Here is a 14,683-nt window from a genome sequence, read left to right as displayed (position 1 = left end):
TGCATGTGCGTGCGCCCGCCAGCCGGTGTGGTGGTTATCAGTATCATCGACGACGACGGTTCGGCGCCGGCGTTGCTGATTGCCATCGCCATCAGCTAGCCGCCTGCGCCTTGTTGTTCGAGCATCGCGAGGAACCGGGGCTCCTGCTCGACAACGGGCCTTGGTTCTGGAGACCGTTTGTTTGGTTATGGCCTATGGGCTGGTATACTTTGCTAGGCAAATGCCGCAAGAGCGCGAGACCCCGCCGAGACGAAACCGAACACACGCGCAAGCAGCTCGATCTGCCGCGGCCGTCGCGCACGTCCTCCAGAGGTCATGCCCGCTCGGCCCGCGCTGCGTTCCACGCCATCACGCCACGCGCGCGAGGGCGAGGCGACGGCCGCCCGCGTCCTCTCGGTTGTGCTCCCGACGCCGGCGCGCCATGCGCGGGGCGGCCTCGCCACCCGGGCGTGCCGTGCGAAAGTTGCCAGTGTATACACATCGTTGCAGGCTTGCAGCCACGCCCTCGATGCCTCGACGGATTCGCGTGCACGGACGATGCGTGCCCCTGTTCCTCTGTTCGTTAATCGTTCGGGAAGCACTGACCCGTTCATCTCTGTGGTTAGAGCATCAGGCACGAGCGCGTAACCCGTTGATCTCTGTGGTTAGAGCATCAAGCACGGACGCGCATAACCCACACAGATCGAGACGTACTGATACACAGGTACTCACTAATCAGGCTCTATTATTCACAGGTCAAGCAATGCAAAATCCGAGATCAGTGTGTATATTTCAGCGCCAGATCAACACTAAATCAACCAATCTCCCAACGCCGCTGATTCGATCCACACGCACACGATGCGCACCCCGTTCCTCCACGGCATTAGCAATCGGTCTCCGCTGCCAGTTCGATCGGGTCAGCCGGTCAGGGCTCCGCGAGCAGGAACACGGCGGAGCCGGAGCGGTGGCCCGCCGTGGAGGCGCACCTCCCGTCCGCGCTGGGCTGGGCGCTGGCGCTGGCGCTGCTCCGCATCCGCTCCCTGAACCCCCGGCACGACTGCATGTGCGCGTGCAGCTCCTGCGGCTTGAACTCCTTACCGCACTGCCTGCACGCACAATTCGCAAAAAAAAAAAAGGAGATGCGTGAGTGAGACGGCAAATTTCTGTTGGCTATTTGGACAGTTCAGGCCCATCAGGGTTGTGATCAGGCCTTATCGAAAAGCCCATGAAGACCGACGCGCGTAAGGGGGACTGGCATACGTCAGTATCTCTCGACGCTCAGAATGAGACTCAAGAAGAATCTACGAACAAATCTGAATATATAAAAGTGTAGGAGTACCCTCTTTCGCCTTGTACTTGCACGGAATAACTTGACCTTTACTTGGTCCAAGATCCACGCACGGACCAGTACGAACTTGGCAACTTTAGCCACCTGAAGAATCCCTTCCCACATCCGCCACGCGCAACCGCGACCCAACCCAACGCAAGCGAGCGCATGATAACGGTAACGGCCGAATCAGAAACTCAGAAATCGATCGGGTCAGCAACGAGAAACCAGCGCAGCCAGCAGCCGACAAACAGAAAAGCAGCATCGCGGCGGCACTTACGAGCAACGCGGCAGGGTGGCCGGCTTGTGCGCGTCGCGCTCGCGCCCGTCGCGCTTGCCCGGCTTGTCTTTCCCGCCCCGCCGCGACCTCGCCTTCCGGCTCACGCTGCCACGCACCAAAGTTCAGCAAATGGAGCCAAGCAAAACGCGTCAAGTCTGAGCGAACCTGCGTTTGAAGTTGAACTGAACTCACCGGAGGCCGCAGCCGTCCATGCCGGGGCACGTCGGCGTGGGCGGCCAGTCGTCGACGCCGCCGCCGCCGCCCCCCGGGGCCTCGGCGGCGCTGCGGCGCGACCGCCGCACCAGGGGGCGGAGCGCGGCGTCGTCGGCGTCGGCCGCGCCGCACGTCAGCATGCTGTGGAGCACCCGCGCCACGCGCATCCTCCGCGCCTGCTGATACCCCAGCGCGTGGCTCCTGGCGCCGCCCGCTCCCTGTCCCTGGCCCTGCGGCTGCTGCGCCTCACGCGGCGCCGCCCGCACCACCGCCTTCTCGGCCGCCGCTCCCTCCTCTTCCACCACCTCCTCCTCCTCCTCCTGCTGCTTCTTCTGCTCGCGGAGCTCCTGCGGCCGTGGCACCTTGATCTCGATCACCACTTCCTGCTGCTGATGCTGCCTCTGCTCACGAACGCCCTGCGGCTCCTCGGCCTTGAACGGCGCCGTACCACGGCGCGCCGACTCGCAGCCTCCGGGCGAGTCCTGGTCGGCCGGCGGCGGCGTCTTGGGGGAGCTCTCGTCGGAGTCTGGCGTCAGAACAACTTCCACGCTGCGGTCCTCACTGCACGGCGCTTCCTCCTCCTGTTTCTTCTCGGCTAGTACAAACAACACGTCAAACTGTTAGCCTCAACGCCGAAACGATAAGAAAACACATTCTACAAAGAAGAAATGATAAGAAAACTAGGCCACAAAGGAATTGAATAGAAAGAAAATTCAGAGGCATGGATGATGAGTCACCTAACGAAGAAGTCCTCCTTGGCGCTTGGGCGCAGGGAGGAGGTGTTCCCCGGACGTCGAAGCCCTTGAGCACGTACTCGTTGTCGGAGACGGGCGTGATAAGGTCGTCGTCCTTCAGGTCCTGCCACACGTACCCGACCTTGTACTTTCTGAACACGAATTAGTTATAGCGGCGCAACGGTCATGCAAGGAAAATCAGCAGAGCTGTACATATCCATCCGGATCAAGATTTCATTTATAACTCGCAGTAAATGCAAATCAAGCGCAGCGCAAAAATCGGAATTGAATTGCAAGGGAAAAAAATGGAAAGACGAAGAATTGGATCACCAACTCATGGATCGTCAACTCGATCACCGTACCTTTTGTAAGACCACGAGTAATTGTCCGGCATGTCCTTGCCGCGGAGCTCCGAGAGCCACCTCTTGACATCTGAACGGACCGATCCAAGGGCAAAACGGGACGATGAGCAGCATTGATCATCGACGAGCATTGATTGACGCGAAAGGATTCGCCGCCAGATGATCAAGAACAGGCAGGACGGGCAGAAGGGCACGTACCGCGGAGGCGGACGCCGGCGCGGCTGCGGTGGTTGACGCGGAAGAGGTGCGGGTGGTCCGTCCTGCCGCCGCGGCTCAGGAAATACACCACGTTGATCCGCCTCACCTCGCCGGCGGCTCCCTTATCTTCTCCCGCCTTGTGCGCGTCCATGATGCCGCCCTCCTCCTCCTTGGTGGTATCGCCGTCGTCGTCGACGGCGGCGACAACGAGAGGGACAATCCGAGGGAACAAGAAGATACCACCAAATTAAAGCCGCGTGCGTGCGACCCAGCACCCGCGGCCGATCTCCCCCTATTGTATTTAAACCGACCTCGTCAATCAAGATGCAAACAAACGAGCCGATTCTTATTCGCAAGAGGGCAGGGCGGGCGAAGAGGGAGGCCGGCCGGCCGGGCGCGCAAGGATTAACGGGCGGATCGATGGGAGAGCAGCAGGGCACGCCGCGTAGCGCGTGGCTCAAAATGTTGACGTGGGATTGGAGGGCAGTGGCAGGGTAATGGAGAGGGTCCCCTCTCCCCTGCAGCAGCTGCAGGCCCGGCCGGACCCCGTCGTCTCCCTCTGGCGTAGGCCTGGGAATCTATCTATTCTACCGGGGAGTGGATTATAATACGACGCCGGTGATAGTGTTTGGATGGGGTTAATCCCTGTTTATACGGCCCCGGTTTGGTGACCGATGGCGATGGCCCACCTCGTAGGAGCCCGGGGGGAATAAATCGCCGATCGAGATCGCGCCGCGGCCCGTGCTTTGTTTTTGCTTGGGAATTTCTCCATTTATCCCTGATCTTTATCTCGGTTCGTATAGTGTGTATACATATATCATATATGTAGTAAATAAAATATGTTTGCATCCCTTGCCAGCGTGTTTGATGATCCACGGCATTCTTATCTATGCAGTGTTTGATGATCCACTCCGTGTATGTTGGTCGTCGGCTCGTCGCCAACAAAAAAAAAAAAAAAGCTTGGGGGCGGCCGTTATCTGCATCTGTCGCTCGGTGACTGAACCAGTCCAACCTGGAGAGCTCCAGCAACAGCAGCAGCCGTCAGAGCCCACCTAATGGTAAAATTCGAGCAGCAATGCCTGAATCCCAGTTTGCAATTCTCAAGCTCCAAGGACCAGGAACCATGCACATATAAAGATGCCTCCTGTTCTGAAAGACTGAAACTGTGAATGTTTGAACCGCCGCTGCAACCTACTGCCGTTTTCTTTAATAAGGGCTCTGCCGAGTGCGTAAGACCGTGGCTACGATCTTCATGGACCTGCCATTTGGGCTCAGAGCATGGCCGGGGCCAAAGATAAACCGTGCCCGTGCCCGTGCCCGGTCGGTCGTGGCCGGACAGGAGGGTCCTTTTCCAATTCCACTTGCGCAGCAGCAGGCCTGCCACGGTACGCGGCCCTAGGATGGAGTGGGACAAATTCGCCTCCCGGACTTGACGTCTTGACGTCGATATCCACAGCTGCAACAGCGTCAAGGTGCACTGCAGGCGTCCCTTTCAGATTTTTCTTCTTATTATTATACTAGTATAGTAGGAGTAATAATAGTACTACTTCCAAGGTATTTCATTTTTTAAATTATAAAATACAATCCTATTTTTTAATTACAAAATATAATTCAGACACTTATAATATATGCACTTACGCCTATAAACGTGACACTTACAATATATGCACTTACCCTTTTGAATGTACCAGCGTGAACTTATCCTATAAGCATTTTTAAAGACTGAGCTGTAAAATCTTTAAAATTGTCGAAGTTACTACATATACCTCACTTTCGATAGAAACCATACCACTGAAAATACATCATTAAATCCTATAATATTTATACCAACGAAAAGTCAAACTTAGAACTTGAGGTGCTATTCAGATTCTTGTAACCATGTGTTACGAACCCTTTCGCTCAAAGGTATTTCTATTGCCAAAGCATTGAAATAAACCGACTGCCTGATTTTTTTTGAGAATTACACAGTACAGCATAGACGCTCACACACGCACGCACACTCACCTATATGGACACACGTATGCAAATCCTACCCCTATAAGCGCCTCCGAAGGGCCGAGCACCGGTAGATCTGAAGATTTCCGAAGTCGCCACTGGTGCCTCGTTGTCGACGGGAACGTCGCTTACATCCTAGAAAAATCCCAGAAAAAGGTGCGAGCACGCTCACACATGCACGCATACTCACCCCTATGAACACACGTATGCATACACTATCCCTATGAGGACCTCCGAAGGATTGAACACGGGCAGATCTGAAGATTCATGAAGTCACCATTGGTGCCTGTTGTCGACGGGAACGTCGCTTACATCCTAGAAAAATCCCAGAAAAAGGTGTGAGCACGTTCACACATGCACGCACACTGACCCCTATGAATACACGTATGCAAATCCTATCCCTATGAGGACCTCCGAAGGACTGAATACTGGCAGATCTGGAGATTCCCGAAGTCACCACTGGCGCCTCGTTGTCGACGAGAACGCCGCTTACATCTTAGAAAAATCTCAGAAAAAGTGCGAGCACCAGGATTTGAAACAAAATTTGAATTATGGTGAGTAGCATCCCATACCGTCCTACCATTGAACTAGAATCCAATTCGCACCGACTGCCCGACTGAACCAACCTACTACACAGCACGGGCCGTTACATGCTGTGCTGGACTAGTATAGAACTGGGCTCTTTTATTGCCCACCGTCTATGCTGAAGGGCCCAACTCTAATAAAACAGCCATGCCAAACGCGTATTCAGAGAAGGGGGATACTACAAGATACTCCAAAGACACTTTCTGTCCGCCGTAATTTATTCAAATATACTTCGTACATATACATAGATATCGTGTTGTGTTGTGCTCAAACAATATAGGAGCTGTAAACATATGCCTGATGCATGAGCAACACGTGGATCAGAGTTCAGAGCATGATCATCGTCTGTCTGATCCTGAGGCTCGGACGATCTAACCGGAGGACTTGCGATAAACTACTGTATTTGTATAGCCTGAACACATCATCACCAACAAAAGGGCGAACACGCAGACACACATATATTCCTGGGCTGTACTGTACATACATGCATATATGTATCGCTGGGTTGGGACTTCATCATATATGTTGTGATCTCTCGGATGATCATCAGCTCACGAATATGACCGACGGGTCGCAGCAGCACTCGTCTATGAGGCAGCAGCAGCACAGGGCAGCAAGGCTGGGTGTCGTCCATGTCCAAGATACAAGAGAGAGCACGTTATTAGCACAAAAACACAGGGTTCTCCTTTTCCTCCTTTTTGCTTTTTTGTCAGTGATGGATTACGAGAACCAGATCGATGAAGCTGTGAACGTTACTACATCATTTTTTTAAAAAAAACTTTTAAAATTTTCTACTGAGTATACGTTTATCCTCGGTACTTCAGTTTCAGTAGACTCGTCGCTCCAAGAGGAAGCTTAGTACTTGCTGAGGCAGTTAATTCAGCATGAAGCGTGCATTATATTAGCATGACTGCTTACCATCCTTCAAGGAAGCTCGGCTCCCGCCGCGGCGGAGCTGCATACTGGTACTGCGGCGGCGCCATCACCGGCGGTCCGTTGCTGTAGTACCCTGCGTGCGTGGCCGGTGCAGACAGTGAGTGCAATAACAACACACAGGCCATGCACGAAAATCGGATCGAGTTCATGCACACATGCACAGGCATGCATCACTCTCTGAACATGAACTGATGCCCGGCCGGCTCGCTCACGCGACGCAGGATATTACGACGCTTACCCTGGGGTGGCGGGTATGAGTACCTGCGATCACTCATCCTGATGGCTGATGGTGGTCAGTCGCCGTCGGCCTCGAGTTCAGAGGGCGCCCGTGTGCGCTCTGTGTGGCTCTGCTCTGCACCGTGGAATGGAAGAGGAGACCGAGCTCCGATTTGCCGGCTATAAATAGCTGTGCGGCGGCGGTGACGGGAAGCAATCGGAACTCCATGTCGATCGAGAGCGCCTGAAGTGTCCGAAGCATCCCGCGCGCGTGCGCCGGTGTCAGCGGATGGATGGCCGAGGAACGCCAGAAGGGAAACGAATAAGAATAAAGCAGCTTCGTCAGCTCTTTTTAATCCGCCAGGCCTTTTTAAATCCGGTCCGTTCCGCGCCTTTTTTTTTTCTCTCTCTGTACCCTTCTCTCTCTCTCTCTCTGAAACGGTCTCTCGATACCTTTCTCGTTCTTGTGTAGATTCCTCTATCTAGCCTTCAAGTTTCCCTGCCGTGTCTGCTGCAGCTGTTTACCGTCTACAATCGTCGAAACTGCACTGGACAAAGCGTTTCAAGGCCTCGATCGGCGGCTGCGGACGGTAGCAGCAAGCCGTTGAGCAACAACGAGGCATCGTGCGTGGAACAGGGTGCCGATTCGCAGCAGCGACGACGCAATCGGCAAATGCCAGTAACCACACAGAGACTTAGCTGTGGAGCTAGGCAGCTAGCGGAACGTAAAGTCGTAAACCCTTGGCATGGCAATTGCCGAGTACTCTGGTGTGAACGCATCGGCTTAATTTCTTCTTCAGGGAAAGATTAGGGGAATCAAACAAATCTTCCACCCACGGGACGGCGACGGGACGACGAGAATGGCCCGGGGGCGGCGCCGGTGAGATCAGCAGCCCGCATAACAGAACACGCGAGCGCGTTCTTGCAGTAGCCGGCTTGATCTTGTCGTCCGAATGAGCATCGGCTGCTGGGTGGTGGATTCTGATCTCTTTCACACGAGGCGGTCCGTCCCCGATAGCCATTCTCGGGAGCTTTCGGTGGGGCTAGCTGCCCGTTCGGCATTTGCGCTGCTTTTCTGGCGCACGGAGTTGGCCCTGCTGGTTGTGCAGCGCGGCGGCGAGCGTGGGCAGAGCGCGGCGCGGAGGGGGAACACGGTGGCAGTATTCGGCATTCGCGACGAGAATATGTAGTGGCAGCAGGTGGATGCTAACAGGCTCAGGCCTTGTTCTGGCAAGTGTCCGATAGATGCCACCGTTCCAGGAATTGCGTGAGCTACGAGGATTCCAGGGGAGGGCGACGTGGTGCAAGTGCAACACTTTGGATTACCATCTAGAAGGCTGGTACTCTAGGAGATGTACAAGTACCTGTACCTCCTGTCCAAGCATGTGAATTCTGAACGTTGGGAGCCCCATGAAGCCCTTGTCCTAACTCCAACAGCCCTCCTGAACTCATGCGACATTGGTGTGGATACAGCCTAGGGGTGACAAAAGAGTCTTAAAATTTAGCATAGATAATCTAAGAACAGTTTTAAAAAGATTGGACTCTAATCTTATATAATTTATTTTAAGATAAAAATATACAAAAAACTAAGGATGTGTTTGGTTGAGCGGTGGAAAAGCAGCTGTGGAAAAATAGCCGTAAGAAAAGCATAAGACCGTTTGGTTGAATTAGCTGTGGCTTTGAACTCTCACTGACCAGTGGACCCCACTGGTCAGCTGGTTCTTCCTCCACGAAGCACGGCACTTGACCGCGGAGGCTTGCGTTGGCGCCGGACCTTTGCCCGCGGCGGCGCTCCCTCGCCCGTGGCGGCCGCCAGATCTGCACCTCACCGTGTAGCTCCGGCGGGGTGACGGCAGCAGGGCGAGGTCCTGGTGGCGGGCGATGGCGGCAAGGCGAGCTCCCGGCGGCGGGGCGACCACCTAGTGGCCGGCGATGGTGGCAGGGAGAGCTCGTGTCGGGGCGGGGCCGACAGCGTCATGTCGGCCAGAGTGGCGGCGATGCCCCAACCATGGCTGGAGCAGCGCTCCAAGCGCCGAACCGGCACGCAGGGGCTCCACGGGTCCAGAGGAGCGGGGCCGGCGGCGACTGGCCGGCCGGAGGGGCGGCAGCGCCCCAATCCTGCCTGGAGCAGCGCGCTCCAAGCGCCGAACCGGCGAGCAGCGGCGCAGCGAGTCCGGAGGGGCGGTGCAGGGCTTGGTGTCAGGAGCAGCAGTGGGTAATTGAGCGGGAAAGCTATTGGGCCGGAGGCCAGTTTGATTTAGAAGCCCATCTGAGTCGTGTTGGGTTGGGTCAGCCGGTCGGCCTGTGACCGGCGCGTTAAATAGCTGTCGTGCGAATTCAGAAGACATCGATTAACTGATTTGAGCAGAACATTCCATTCCCAATCTGTCTTCTTCTTCCTCCAGACTTGCTTCTTCTCTCGCCGAACTCCTTCTTCTTCTCCAGTGAACTTGCATCCTGACATTTGGTATCAAGAGCCTTCGGATTGGGTGCTCAAATTTTTTTCCAATCCAGTCCCGCCCGGCCTCACACTCTTCCCGAGCGCAAGGTCCGCTCCGCCGTTGCTCCTCCGAGCTCGGCGTCCACGCCCCGCCTACCGACTTCTAGTCGGCGGCGGCCACCGCATAGCGCCGGTTAGCCGTTCCGTCGCTGTCGCCCGCCTCCGATTCACGCCACTTAGGTTGTAGACAGGGACGTGACTTGCGCGACCTGGCTCCCCGCAAACCCACCAAATTCGAGTGGCAGATGATGACTTCCATTGACGAGCTCTCGAAGAAGATCGACGGGTTTGAAGCGGTGATGACGAAGATGCTTGACAAGCTTACGGGTCTCGAGGAGTGGCAGTCGACAGTGGATGCTGCGATGGCTAAGCTCCTGACGTTGACGACCAGCGCTGCGCCTCCCCTTCCACAGCCGGAGTCCACGCCGCCTCATGCCGTTCGACCACCTCCACTACCGGTCCGCCCGTCGACTGCACCACCACACCTATCCGCGCGTGGCCTCAACCCGTTCGACCTTAACTTGGCTCCACATCAGGAGATGCGCCCACCTGCATCATCCTCGGAGTCGCCCAGCGGGCACCACGTCACTGACCATCACCGGGATGTTGGTGGTGGGATGCTTGGATCTCATCCGCCACACCCGGTCACGGGTATGTTTCCCGACCCGATTCCTTCTCGCCATGAGCAACCTCTGAATCATGCCCACTCTGTTGGTCGTTCAACACCCATCCCAAAACTTGATTTCCCCAAATTTAATGGCGAAAACCCTAGATTATGGAAGGATTGCTATGAGATGTATTTTGAGGTTTATAGCGTGAGTGATTCCTTGAAAACTCGCTTTGCCGCTTTGAATTTTTTGGGCACCGCGGCCTCTTGGCTCCACTCTGTCGAATGCAAAAGGCGCATTACCAATTGGGGTCAGTTCTGCACTTTGGTTTGTGAACACTTTGATCGCAACCAATACCAAACTCACATGAAACAGTTTGATGCCTTACGCCAAACAGGCTCGATAGAAGAATACTATAATCGGTTCATAGAACTATCCCATCACATCTTGCTTTACAACCCAGCTTATGATCATGTTTTCTTTGTCACTCGTTTTCTGCACGGGTTAAAAGATGAAATTCGTGCTGTCATTGTTTTACATCGCCCCAAGGATGTGGAAACTGCTAGTGCTCTTGCACTTTTGCAGGAATCAGAGTTGGAGCAAGAAAGGAAGAAAACATCATTCAGAAATGATAAGAGCAGTTCTACTAAGCCTTATCAGAAGCCTGGGTATTCTGTTGATAAAGGCAAGCTCAAAGGCGATGCCAAGTTCTCTGAAGATTCCGAACCACAAGATAAGCTGGATTTTCTCAAGGCATATCATTAAGTGTGGCGAGAAATGGAGCAAGCAACACCAATGCCCCCAGCAGGTTCCCTTGCATATTATTGAGGAATTGTTGGAAGTGTTGGATACTTCTGATGGTGACAGTTCTAAAGATGGTGATCTTGCCAACCCTACAGACTCTTCCCTGATGGCATTGTCTGATTCCACTTCTCCGTCACAAAAGAAACGCAAAACCATGCAGCTGCAGGGTTTAGTGGGTAAACAAAAGGTTCTCATCTTAGTAGATTCAGGAAGTGTATCCTCTTTTATCAGTGGAGCTGTGGTTCAGCAACAGCACTTGCCTGTCACCCCTATTTCTTCAGAGCATTTCATTGTGGCAGATGGAGGTTCAGTCAGCTGTTCTGGAGTGGTTCAGAATCTGCACTGGTGGACTCAGGGGCATTCTTTCACACAAGATATGCGTGTTTTGGCTTTGGACAGCTTTGACATTATCTTAGGGGCTGACTGGTTAGAGGATCACAGCCCTATGTGGGTGCACTTGCAGCATAAGAAGATGATATTCATGCATAATGGCAAGAGAATTGTGCTACATGGTCTCAAATCTGCCAGCATAGATTGTCGTTCTGTTGCCTGTCATAAGCTTAAGGGTCTTCTCAGGCGAAAGGCAATTACACATATGATTCAGTTACAACGCATTCCCTTACCAGCACAAGGGTCTGACACCATTGCAACTATTGCTGCTTCCACCAATAGTGATGCTGTTCCTTCAGACATTCAGAACGTGTTGGATAAGTTCTCTCATGTGTTCCAAGACACCTCTGTAAGTGCATTTGGCCCCCTAAGTGGGTTTTGATGATAATGACATGCACAATTAAGGAGCTAATGCATTTATTGAGTTATGAGCAGGATTTAAAATCATTGAAAATGAAAAGAGAAGTATCGACGCTAAATTCGCTTGAGGAACGGTGCATGAGCTCCATTGACGAGTTTTATTAACTTCTATTTTGAATTTGAGTATAGGAAACACCGTACTATCAAGAGGGACACGAAACTACGGTCTGGAGATGCTATAGTGTCTAGAAAAAAAACCTTCCAACCATTTCTCGGCACAATGCATGGCAAGGCACCAAACCAAAATAATCCAATAGGGGTCGGAAGTTCCGACCCCCATCGGAAGTGTCAAGTCTTGTCCGACAAAAAGTCCTCGGCCAGCTGTTTTTGACTGGGTTGGAAGTTCTGACCTAGGGTCGGAAGTTCCGACCCTCCTTCTCGGAGGTCCTGTGTAGTTTCCGACAAACCCCTCTCGGCTGTTTGAAAATGAACTGGTCGGAAGTTCCGACCCTGGGTCAGAAGTTCCGATAAGCGCATAAAACTTCAACAACGGCTAGTTTTTGAGGTGGTGCTATAAATACCCCTTCACCCCCTCTATTCAGTGCTGCTGACTTCACACGAACTTCACTCTCTCTCAAGCTTCCAAAACACCTCCCCAACCCTTCCAAGTGCCAAATCCTTGAGTGGATCCAAGCAAGGGCTTGGGTGTGAGCTAGATTCGTGATTGAGCTTGAGTCCTTGACCTAGAGTGAGCAGCCACGTTGTTCTCAAGTCACTAGAAGCATCTCCATCCGGCGATTCACATTTGTTACTCTTGGAGCTTGCCCTAGATGGTTCGGCGTCGCCCGTGGCGCGCCCTCTCATTTGTGAGCGCCCCGGGAAGTTTGTATCACCCCGTCCTTTGTGGACAAGAGCTAGTGAGTACTCAATCCTCCTAAGTGGTGGATTGGGTGAGGATAAGGGTTATAGGGCAACCTGGCTCTTTGTGAACTCCTCAACGGAGACGTAGCATCCTTTGTAGGTGTGAACTTCGGGAACAAATTATTGTGTCAATTACTTTGCTTATTCTTGCGTGTTCTTACTTGTTCTTGTTGACCTAGAACTTAATTTGACCTGATCTACTCTCTTGAGTTGTTCTAATGCACAAGATCACTTGCAGGGTGCTCTACTACGTACTGGTGAACTTTTGATTCATATAGTTTTTGCAATTTCATATTTAGTTTTGAATTTTGCTCAAATCATAGTATAGGGGTCGGAACTTCGTACAGTGGGTCCGAAGTTCCGACAGGACTAATTTTTGCGAAGAATTTTTCAAGTTTTGCAGGTTCGCCTATTCACCCCCCCCTCTAGGCTTAACCGCTAAGGGATAACGATGTCTCAAAGCCGGGACGGCGCCGACGCCGGCATTTCCGCCACGCAAGATGTGGCAACTGTTCCGCCGGTTGTCAACGTCGGATCCACCGGGATCCCCTACAATCCCTTCTCCGGAAGCCGGCCACCCTTGATTCACGAAGTGGCATCAAGTGACGATTCAAGTTCAAGTGATGATGAAGGGGAGATGTCGGAAGCATGGAGAAGAAGAAAAGAGAAGATGAAAGAAAAGATTGAGAAAAAGGAAAGGAAATTGATGAAGCAAAGAATCAAGGAAGAGAAGGAGAAGCACCCCTTCTTCGGCATGCGTCAAGTTCCTCACAACTACGAGCAACAAGCGTACTCCTCTTCTCAATTTCAATCTATCCACTTGGGTCGTGCTCTGTACTTTGATGGTACGGATTACCCCAAGTGGGCTTTTGATATGAAAATGCACCTCTACGGGCTTCACCCTTTGGTATGGGAGGTCGTGTGTGTAGGTGTGACTCCACCCATCAACGGTGTGCCTACGGCCGAACAAGCTCAAGAATACTTCCGCAATGCACAAGCCGTACGAGTCATCACCGGCTCTCTTTGTATCCAAGAATTCAACAAGGTCCGCAATGTTGAGATTGCCAAGAAGATTTGGGATACATTGAAGGAAGCTCATGAGGGCACAGATCAAGTTCGTGAAGGCAAGATGGATTTGTTACAAGGAGAACTTGAGCACTTTGTCATGAACGATGACGAGACCGTGACTCAAATGTATGAGAGGCTCATAGTTCTTGTGTCGGATATTGCCGCTCTTGGAAGCACCGAATGGGATGACCACAAGGTGACAAAGAAGTTGCTTAGAGCATTTACTCCAAGAAATTCTACACTTGCAACCATGATTAGAAGAGATCCCAAGTTCAAGACAAAGACACCTAATCAACTTCTTGGTGAGATTCTTCATCAAGAATTGGTTGAGAGAGATGTGGCAAAATCACTTAGCCACAAAATGACCAAGAGTGTTGCACTCAATGCAACCCCAAGCATTCCGGTGGAGTCAAGCTCCAAAGCCATCAAGCAAACAAAAGAAGAGTCAAGTGATGGAGGATCAACCGATGAAGAAATGGCTCTTGTCATGAGGAACTTCAAGAAGTTCATGAAGAAGAAATTCTACAAGAAGGATGGCTATGACAAGAAGAAGCCAAATCATAGAAGATGCTATGAGTGCAAGGAGTTGGGGCATTACATTGCCGATTGCCCTAGACTCAAGAACAAGGAAAATAAAGAGAAGAAATACAAGGAGAAAAGCAAGGACTTCAAGAAGAGATATCAAGGTCGTGCTCATGTTGGTGAAAAGTGGGAGTCAAGCCATGAAAAATCCGACAAGGAAGGTGTGGCATCTCTTGCCATCACCAAGAACACAAGACGACTCTTCAACAACATCTCCGATGATGAGGATGACACTCACTTTTGTCTCATGGCAAGAGGCAACAAGGTACAATCAACATCCTCCTCTACTTCTCATCCTTCCTCTACATCAAGTAGTGTAGAAAATGATTTTGATGATGAAGAAAAACAACAGGAGGCTTATATGATCAAAGAATTTGGTAAGAAAGGCTTTAAAGAAATCAAAAAGCTTATGGAGAAATTGGAGAAAAAGAAAGAGACTCTCGATAGGCAAGAAGACTTGCTCATCCAAGAAAAGGAGAGAAACCTTGCCTTAGAGAAGTCCTTTGCCGAGGAAAGAGCTAAAATAGAGAAATTATTCATTGACTTGTCTTTTGCTAATGACTCTAATAAGAGGTTGTTGAAGGAGAACACATTGGCTAGTGATTCTCTAGTTTCCCTTAAGGTC

General features: G+C 52.1%; 2 protein-coding genes and 1 long non-coding RNA gene across 4 annotated transcripts; 1 reads left to right on the top strand and 2 right to left on the bottom strand.

The window, feature by feature from the left end:
• Positions 1-740: 740 nt before the first annotated feature.
• Positions 741-3,561, bottom strand: LOC120676164 (translation initiation factor IF-2-like). Its single transcript, XM_039957387.1, has 6 exons — positions 3,094-3,561; positions 2,896-2,965; positions 2,537-2,685; positions 1,779-2,370; positions 1,587-1,691; positions 741-1,085 (listed from the first exon to the last, which is right to left on the bottom strand). Exons 1-6 carry the CDS (start codon positions 3,242-3,244, stop codon positions 905-907), a joined length of 1,248 nt encoding a protein of 415 aa, XP_039813321.1. The 5' UTR covers positions 3,245-3,561; the 3' UTR covers positions 741-904.
• Positions 3,562-5,859: 2,298 nt separating this feature from the next.
• Positions 5,860-7,087, bottom strand: LOC120676993. 2 transcript variants are annotated; one of them, XR_005676071.1, is made up of 3 exons: positions 6,871-7,087; positions 6,592-6,682; positions 5,860-6,292 (listed from the first exon to the last, which is right to left on the bottom strand). It is a non-coding gene; the product is annotated as an uncharacterized LOC120676993 (long non-coding RNA). The 2 variants fall into 2 exon arrangements; XR_005676072.1 differs by having other exon boundaries at positions 6,848-7,034.
• Positions 7,088-9,198: 2,111 nt separating this feature from the next.
• On the top strand, positions 9,199-11,513 carry LOC120675879. The gene has a single exon (XM_039957091.1). It carries the CDS (start codon positions 9,571-9,573, stop codon positions 10,696-10,698), a length of 1,128 nt encoding a protein of 375 aa, XP_039813025.1. The 5' UTR covers positions 9,199-9,570; the 3' UTR covers positions 10,699-11,513.
• The last annotated feature ends 3,170 nt before the right edge of the window (positions 11,514-14,683 follow it).

Source organism: Panicum virgatum, chromosome 5N (genome assembly GCF_016808335.1).
Source record: "Panicum virgatum strain AP13 chromosome 5N, P.virgatum_v5, whole genome shotgun sequence".
In the NCBI taxonomy this organism is placed as follows: Eukaryota; Viridiplantae; Streptophyta; class Magnoliopsida; order Poales; family Poaceae; genus Panicum; species Panicum virgatum.
This window is presented reverse-complemented; position numbering and strand designations above follow the sequence as displayed.